The sequence below is a fragment of the Rhinoraja longicauda genome, chromosome 38 (assembly GCF_053455715.1).
Source record: "Rhinoraja longicauda isolate Sanriku21f chromosome 38, sRhiLon1.1, whole genome shotgun sequence".
Lineage (NCBI taxonomy): Eukaryota > Metazoa > Chordata > Chondrichthyes > Rajiformes > Arhynchobatidae > Rhinoraja > Rhinoraja longicauda.
The window spans coordinates 15,629,146-15,638,640 of NC_135990.1; the positions used below are offsets into that span (position 1 = coordinate 15,629,146).

Here is a 9,495-nt window from a genome sequence, read left to right on the forward strand (position 1 = left end):
TCAAAGCACTCATTTAAAAGTATACAAAATTTTAGAAAACCACTTTCTCAGGAACTACTTCCCCCTCTCAAAGCATGTGCATTGCCTGAAACAGAAATTCAAATCATGACAGTACCCGACGTGGCAAAACAATTCCATGTTGTTCGACTACCTGCATAAACTAAACAGGACGTTTCATTTTCACTATCTCCAGGCAACACAGCATTAAACTATTGACACAGCTTTGAAAGGCAAGCAATATTTCAAATGTAATGATAGACTTTAACTGCATGTTAAAATCATGCTGTGATTGCAGTCTGTCTCCAAATTCAACACACTGTACTCCAACTGAGGGTATGAACAAGCCGGCACACCCACCAGTTTTTACAAACAATATAACCAATGAAAAACATTGTGCAACAATTGACGAAATGAGGAACTGCTGATGCTGGTTTTCAACACAAAAAAAAGGACACAAAGTGCTGGAGTAACTCAGCAGGTCAGGCAGCATCACCAGAGAACATATGTAGGTGATGTTTTGAGTCTGGGCCCGAAAGGTCACCTATCCATGTTCTTCAGACATGCTGCCTGACCTGCTGAGTTACTCTGACACTTTGTGACTTTTTTTGTGCAACAATTGTATTCTACCTTAAGGATAGTATGTAACTCAAAATTTTAACCATACCTTCCACAGTGAACACTTGAACACATCAGACACACCCAAGGACTTTTGTTGGAGCGACAAACTGCAAAACAATAGAGTAAATCGTTTTACTTTCAGAAATGCCATTAAATACAATAACAATGTGTTAACCTCTAACATGTGTATTTAAATAAAAATCTTTCAAGATTAAGTTCTCCCTCTGCCACATTCAAGCAGAACACTCTGGAATCTGATCAGCAAGAACAGCTTAAAACATGCAATGTTATGGTCATGCTTAGGGGCATTGCAACACTTTGCTAAAATACCAAATCATTGAACCTCAATTTCCTGGCTTAGCCGACAATATTAATACCTGTTCCATGGTCAGCATTGTAAATGCCTTACAGTACATAACATCCTTGTACAAGATTTTCACTGTGGTAAAGCAGTCATATCTGCGAAGGGTAAATCATAAAGAAACGGCAGAGCACATTTGAGCAACACAATAGATAGCCTTGGGAATTTATGTGTTATTTATTTACGGAACAATTTTAGACAACTCTTAACATTTAAAAAAAACCAATGAGCGATACAATAAAACAGGATGTTATGTATTTTCTTTCGCAACGCATATTGCACGCAAGCTGATAAATTCAATTTCTGAACTTAAAACAATCTCTCTAAAGTAGTGTCACAAGCTTTAATGAAATTGTTATCAGTCTCCTTGGATACAGGGTATAGTACTACCTGTACTTTTGATATGCACTCAAAACTGATGTGATGCAATTTCATATTATATAATCAGCAGTTTTGGACCATACAATCTCCTCTGTTAAACTCAAAGTTTGTGGCAAAACAAACTGGCAACTTTAATGAACAGGCTGGTTTACAGGCTGCTGGAATTAGATTAGACAATAAAATCAATTCCTCACTAAATTACCAAAGTTTCTGTGTTTTGCATGGAAATAAAGAGTACACTGATTAGAAGTCATTTGCAAAACAAAAAGACTTGGGGATTTCTCCCAGAGTTTTCACTCATTCTTTATGGAATTCCACACATTCACAGCTGCAGGATGAACAAATATGTTGTTTAGCCTTGGAAAACATCAACTGATGCAATTCTAGTTCACAAACATTAAATTTTCCATTATATTATCATTGGGAACTGGAAAAATGCTGGCTGATCTTTCCTTTCTTTCCAGTAACAAGGCACAGAAAGTTAACTTTGCAGAGGCAGATCTGAGAGTACCACAAAACATTAAATATTGTACCTCCATGACATTTCAGGCATTTCACTACATTACCTACTACCCTACTACAAAACTAGAACATACACAAAAAAAAATTAAAGGAATCTCTCACCCAATACTAAGGCATCTTTCCTTTATCTCTCTACAACTCTCCTCACCCCTTCCTTTTCCTGTTTGTACATGCTTAAAATCTACTACATTGCTAACTTAGAACAAAAACCAGAAAGCTGAAAGACTTGGTTCGAACAGCATCTGACGAGGCAAAAGATATGTCAACATTTCATCAATTCTTGTCATAACCCAAAATGTCAACGCAAGGTTTTGCCTCCATAATTGCAGCATGAAGCACTGAGTTCATACTCTCATCCTGTTCTTTGGTCCAGATTCCAGTACGTAAAGTCTCGTTGGCCTAAGTGTCTAACAGCTCTGATGATAGATTATCAACCTTGAATGATAGCATTTCAACAATTTTGTTTAAAAATTTACATAAATATAGTATGATTTGCAAAGGATAATGTGTACAAGTAATTAATGCTTCATAAGGATTCTACTGTATAATAGGTAAACTTTCAGCAGCAAGCCCTCAGGTGTCCATTAACTATTTAAGTGCAATGGATATTAAATATTTACAGGCAAATTTTTCACTCCCAAGAAATCAGACCATTTGACTGACTCAAATTGTCTACTAAAGTAGGCTTTAGTATAATATGGATGACAAAAATTAGTCCCAAAGAACCAACGACAAATGGAATACAATATGAACAAATATCACCAAGCAGCTTCCAAATTCCGTTCAAATTCAAACACAACTTACAAAAAACAATCTTATTTCAAACACAAGAGTGAAGAATTTCTCCAAATGCTCATTTTTCAGATCTTGAAAAATTCAAGGCCCGAGTAATATTCTTGCTTCAGATCCTAATAAAGACTCAAATCAACAGCATGAATTTTAATTTGGTTATTAGTTACGAGGACACAGGAGACTGCAGATGCTGGAACCTGGAGCAACAACCAAGCTGCCGGAGGAACTTGGGGCGGACAACATCCGACCCAAGATAGACAAGGATGGATAATGTTTCAGATTGAACTGTCAACCATTCCATGGCATCTGAGTTGCTTCAGTGGTTTGTTTGTTTTGTTGCCACTACATGAATAAAGTGGTGTACCAGGATACCTGTTCTCATTTAACCTGCACATGTAATGGTGACTGTGAAATGGAACAGGACTGTAGCATTCTTACTGCTTGTGTCACACTACAGATTTTGGTCAAATCAGCTTTCATGACAAAATGTTTATCCATTTCCTCTGGTTTTCCCTTTTTCTCTGCATGGCCTTCATTCAGACATGGTCAATCAGACGTAATGCCAACGTCGTGAAATCTATTCTCATTTGCCTGTTCAAAACTACTAACAATTTCAAACATCCTAAAATTTGTGGTACAATATTTATCTCCATAAATTATGACTTGAATTAGAGATGCAGCATGGAAACAGGCCCTTCAGCCCACTGAGTCCACGCCGACTATTAATTACCCCTTCATATTAGTTCTGTTATCCCACTTTCCCTACACATTAGGGGCTATTTACAGAGGCTAATTAACCTACAGACATGCACGTCAATGGGATAGGAGAGGAAACACACAGGTCACAGGGAGCCACAGGAAACACACCAGGTCACAGGGAGAACGTGCAAACTATACACATATACCGGCCAAGATCAGGATCAAACCCAGGTCACTGGCGTTGAGGCAGCAGCTCTACCAGCTGTGCCACAATCCCTATTATGGTTGATAATTAACTCATGCATTACGTCAAAAGCCTCTGGTAATGATTATTTTTCTAGGATCGACAGTTCAGGCTAATTTATCCCACAGGAAAAAAGGCACTCTAAAATAGAAGTGAGCCAAACAAATCAAGATATTTAGTTAATTCTGCTTAAATTAAATTATTTAAATAACCTGGCAACATCAAAGGGGTAGGAGGGAGAGGGTTGTAGAGCTATAAATCAGATATACTAGAATTTTTTAAACCCCAATTTAATCCATATTGTTCCTTGGCAAATACAACAATCCAAGTTCCATGCTGAGCCTCAGAAATACGCAAAAGCTACTATAATGAATCAGGGTTGCTATAAGAACAGTTCTATTATTCTGACAAGCCCTGAAATAAACATTTGATTTTGCAGAAATCATTTCCTTCCCTTCCCATGTTGTTTTCATGTTACCTCCCAGCTTGACTTTTCACTAGGATTTCTTTTGCCACCTTTAAAGTTAACATCAGCTGGTCCTCCAATTTTTGCTGCCCATTTTATTTACCAGGTAGATAAACTACAAGATGATTGACCCTATGTTTCAAATCCCAAAAGAAAATCTTCAATTTTTTATTGCAAGTTTATTCTCCATATTTTGTCAGAGGCCCTGTAGTGAAATAGAAGAGGAACCCTCCTAAACCAGATGTCACACTGGCCTTTGCACTTCCTCTTGCAAACCCCACCATGAGCAGGAAACGGGCCTCTTCAAAATAGTTTCATGATTACTTAATCCTTCACAAAACTATTGTTTAAAAGTTGCATTTTCACTCTCAGGATCCCCTGCTAATGCCATTGTGCAATGCATATGATGTATAGTTTCCGTACATTTCAAAAATACTCTGCGAGTGCCCTTTCACTGGCTCAATATTTAAATGCTTCAGTACATTCACGCATTAAAGTAATTTTCACCAGTTAGATCTCAGATACACATCAACTACAAAAGCATGTTAATGATTGAAAATATTTAGATGTATTTCACATGCAGATTCTTCTTTATAAAAAGCCTTGATCTTTATTTCAAAACAGTTTAATTTCATTGTTACAGGGAGGGGGGGGGGGGGGGGAAGAGCTTGCCTTGCATAACAAAATCCATTCCAAGGAGTCTGAAGAGTCTCCATCCGAAACATCACCTGTCCATGTTCTCCAGAGTTGCTGTCTAACCCGCTAAATTACACCAGCAATGTCACTTTTTTACATCCCCAAGGAGTTTTGATAAAAGATCATGGACCCGAAACATCAAATCTGCTTTTCTCACAACCCCTGCCTGACCCAAATACTTAGCAATTTCTGGTTTCAAGACAGTTATTTACAAGAAAGAGGAGGCAACATTCTAAACTGCAATTTTGCCCATTCTGCAATACCTGGTCTCGACAATAGCCTCCACCGTCCAAATTACACTCTGCCTGCCCAATTACACTCATGAATCCAGCCAATCACATTCGAGGACTGCTGCAATTAGCTACAGTGCATCAAGGGCTTCATATGAAAAGAAATGTTAATAGGTACGGTAAAACATTTACAGACATGATTTAATGACAATTTAAAATATTATGAAAAGCATTCTTGCAAATTGAGCAGTTATTCGCCGAACAAATAAGCCTCTTTTGCAAACTACAACTAAATTCCTGAAAGCTTCATTTTAAAAAAAAAGTTCAGCCCGTACGTTAGGTCGGGACTTATCAATGACAAATTTAGGAAACAGCATCAGAATGTTAATCTAGACAAGAGGTATTGAAAATTGGAACATTTAGCACCTGGAAACAGTTTCTGCAAGAAGGATCTGCAACTAGAGCACTCAGATTGAAGATAACTGCCTAAGGAAACAAGAGTAGAAATGATTTTTATGAGAGAGAAAATGCAGCCTGGAATGTGTTGCCTGTAAAACTGGTAGAAACAGACCCAATAATAACTGTTACTGGGGAATTGGATAAAAGACATGAAAAAAGCTCTTTCAATAAGACCAGAGTCACACTGGTCCAAATAGCTTCTCCCCTGTGCCACATGACGATGATTCTGACACTTGGAATGGATCTTCGCCTGGAGGTGAACACGCTGACATTAATTATTTGCATGAGGGCCTTGACGACAATTATGTTATGATCTCAAAATTGTATTCTCCTGGCAGAAATGAGGACAGAATTGCCCAGTTTACAACTCCCATTCACAATGTCACACAACAGCCAGTTAATTATACATGCCGTATAAGAAGATAACTGCAGATGCTGGTACAAATCGAAGGTATTTATTCACAAAATGCTGGAGTAACTCAGCAGGTCAGGCAGCATCTCGGGAGAGAAGGACTGGGTGACGTTTCGGGTCGAGGCCCTTCTTCAGTCTGAAGAAGGGTCTCGACCCGAAACGTCACCCATTCCTTCTCTCCCGAGATGCTGCCTGACCTGCTGAGTTACTCCAGCATTTTGTGAATAAATACCTTAATTATACATGCCTGCTCCTTGGCTGCTTTGAAGATCAGTGACAATACATCATCAGATAATACCCATTTATAACATTTATGACTGCAGGACAGACAATGCTTTCATTTAAAAGGACTATTATGCTACATCCAAGGTGGTTATGAGATCACAGGTATAGTCACAACTGTTCTACATTTCAATACACTCCCATCACTGTCCTCATTTGGGAGTCAGGTGGCAAATATGTCAATGCAACACCACACTTGAAACCAAAACAACCATGGGAGAAAATGCCAAGAAGAAACAAGACTGCTTTTAAACTCCGTAAACTGGAACGGATTTATTTTCCGCATGGAAAATGCTCAAAAACCAAAATAACGAAGTTAATTTATAATATAAATTATTCAAACAGGATGTCTTAATAGGCTTCCCTTGATTACAACTTTCAGAAAAAAATCTTCTGTAGAACCCAATTTAATTTTTAATTAAACATATTCCAGATTTTCCATGCAGTCAAAAGAAATGTTATGTTCCTATTCTGAAGTCAAGATTAGAAACCCTGGAGGTTACTCGCTGCAGACGAACTCAAGTCCACTACAAGAGGGCAGCAGTACAGGATTTCCAGGGCTTCAACTCCCGGTGTTAGAATATCACCATTCCCATCACACACATGGTTAAGAAGCTTGTATATGTGAACATTATCTGTGGGGAAAGTGGTTTAAAAATCTTGGCTTGGTTGTTTGCCATGAAAGCCGCTAATAATTATGCAAACTTCACCTCACTAATTACTGAAAGTCATGTTGTATTCGTCGCCGCCTTTTAGTGCAGATCAAACAGATTAGATGTCAATCCCATCCTGTCCCCATCATACGAGTTTTATCATTTGTATGTGATTCTCGTACAGAAAATTCTGCAATAAATTGGCCTGTAAAATAGTTACATTTACCAGGCACAATTTCCCTTAAAACCCAAAGCAGATTGGGTGAACAAGTTTCCTCCAGACGTTACACTGGGCAGCCCAGACAATGGAAACAATGCAAGGCCTGATTACTCCACTAGAAGAAAGAAAGTCAGTCTGGTCTGACTCCGAACGCCTTTGTACAAAGAAAGTCATCGAAAGCTCTGGTTACACAGTAATCCACTTATTCTCCCTCACAAAAATAAATACCGCATTCCTGTGTAAAAAAAAAACCGGCGGTTTATTGAAGTGAAATGCCTGCATACATCACAACTTTATGGATGGTACGTGGCAAAAATGTCAATCCACACCGTGGGGTTACCTTTCAAATAAATACAGGCTATCTACTCCGCAGCAAAAAAACTTCTCTTCAATCCAGCCTCCAGGCAGTCTAATTCAATTGGTCGGAGACTTTTTTTTAGTGGAGGTGTTGCAATCTTGCGTTTTGCCCAGGGGTTAAAGGCAAGAGAAGTGGAGAAAGCATTGGATTTATGTGCAGGATTAAAGAGGGAGAATGTGCCAACGTGAGTGACCTCGAGTCTGACTGAGCCCCAGGCGCCAGCCACTCCACACAAAGCTCAGAGGCGCAGATGAGAAGAGAGACCTCCATTTGAATTATATATAAAACAGCTTTTCTGGTGTTTTATTTGTACAGAGGGCCGGGATACAGCCTGCCGGGGACCGGCCTTTCCTGGCGCTCTGGCGCCGGGAGAGATGCAGCTTTCGAGCGGAGGAAGCGCTGCCCTTTTATAAAAGGGAAAGCACAACACACGATGCAAAGATTACAAAGAGGGGGGGAGGAAAGTGCGCTGAAGGTATGGAGAGAGCGGAACCGTGCGGCACTCACCGGCACAGCACCAGGAGGACGGCGACCCGTTGGGAAACTTGGTGGAATCCGGCACGATGCAGACGCTCGTCGCCAAGTGGGGGCACTCCATGTTCAAACAGGCTGGGAAGCGGTGCGGAGAGGCTCGGTGTGGAGGAAGGAGGAGGCGGAGGGAGGGGGGGGGGAGGGGCGGAGGAAGGGGAGGAGGAAAGCACGGAACAGGCGGCTGACGGGCTCCGCCTCACGTCGCCGCCGCCATCTTCTCGGGCCTAGTCCGTGCCGTGCGGCCTGCCTACATCCTCCGCCCGCCTGCCTGCTGACGGGGGAGAAGGAAGGAGGGGGAGAGAGAGAGAGGGGAAAGGAGATGGCTGGACGCAGGCTTTATTGATAACGGGGCTGGAGAGCGAGAGAGAGATGGGTCTGGCTGCGATTAAGCAGCGACTTTTGGTCGCTAGCCGTTGGTCCCTCGTTAACCGCCGACCGTCCGGCCGGCCGGTCGCCGTGGCAACGATTGTCTCCCCCCCCCCTCCCGGTCGCCGTGGCAACGATTTTCTCTCCCCGCCCCCGTCTCCGTGGCAACGATTGTTTCCCCTCGTCTCCCCCCCCCTCCCGGTCTCCGTGGCAACGATTTTCTCTCCCGCCGCCGTCTCCATGGCCACGATTCTCCCCCCCCCCCCCCCCCCCCCCCGTCGCCAGTCTCAGTAGCGACAATCGCCCTCCCCCCGTCTCCGTGGCAACGATTGTCCTCCCCCCGCCGCCAATTTCCATGGCAACGATTGTCTTCCCCCCTCCCCCGCCGCCAATTTCCATGGCAACGATGGTCTTCCCTTCCCCCCTTCCCGGTCTCCGTGGCAACGATTTTCTCTACTACCCCCCCCCCCCCCCCCCGTCGCCAGTATTAGTAGCGACAGTCGCCCCCCCCCCCCCCCCCCGTCTCCGTGGCAACGATTGTCCTCCCCAGCCGCCAATTTCCATGGCAACGATTGTCTTCCCCCCTCCCCGCCGTCAATTTCCATGGCAACGATTGTCCTCTCCCCCCTCCTCCGGCCACTGGAGATTTTGCACCGGCCGTGTGACGTCACGCACCCACCCCTTTCCCCCCCCCCCCCCCCCCCCCCCGGACGCCGGTCGGTGTGACGTCACAGCGCCGGGAGACTTCCCTAGCGACGGCGAGGCCTAGACAGTCCTGAAGCCCGCGACTGTCGGATGGATGGATGGAGCCACGATGTGAGTTGTCTCTACTCTGTTGCTGCTCCCACCCACTCCGGGGGAGCTGGTGCTGGAGACCAGGTTAGAGGATACGAGGCACATTCAGGAGGTATGGTGCAGATCTGGTTCCACAAGGTGCAAGCTCTTACATAGATGGTGCAGATAAGGTCCAAGCTCTTGCATAGATGGTGCAGCTCTGGCTCCACAAGGTCCAAGCTCTTGCATAGATGGTGCAGCTCTGGCTCCACAAGGTCCAAGCTCTTGCATAGATGGTGCAGCTCTGGCTCGACAAGGTCCAAGCTCTTGCATAGATGGTGCTACTGTTCCAGTAGCACCATCTATGCAAGAGCTTGCACATTGTGGAGCCAGATCTGTACCTCTCGTACCTTGGCAACAGCATCTTGAAG

At 43.2% G+C, this 9,495-nt stretch overlaps 1 protein-coding gene across 2 annotated transcripts in view; it reads right to left on the reverse strand.

The window, feature by feature from the left end:
* Positions 1 to 8,398, reverse strand: part of usp3 (ubiquitin specific peptidase 3) — a 77,260-nt gene extending 68,862 nt beyond the window's left edge. For both annotated transcript variants that reach the window (XM_078429896.1, XM_078429895.1), the window contains exons 1-2: positions 7,901 to 8,398; positions 665 to 725 (exon numbers count right to left, since the gene is read on the reverse strand). In XM_078429896.1, the coding sequence (XP_078286022.1) occupies positions 665 to 725; positions 7,901 to 7,991 (152 nt within the window). In that variant the 5' untranslated portion in view covers positions 7,992 to 8,398. The remainder of the gene's footprint in view (positions 1 to 664; positions 726 to 7,900) is intronic.
* Between the last annotated feature and the right edge of the window lie 1,097 nt (positions 8,399 to 9,495).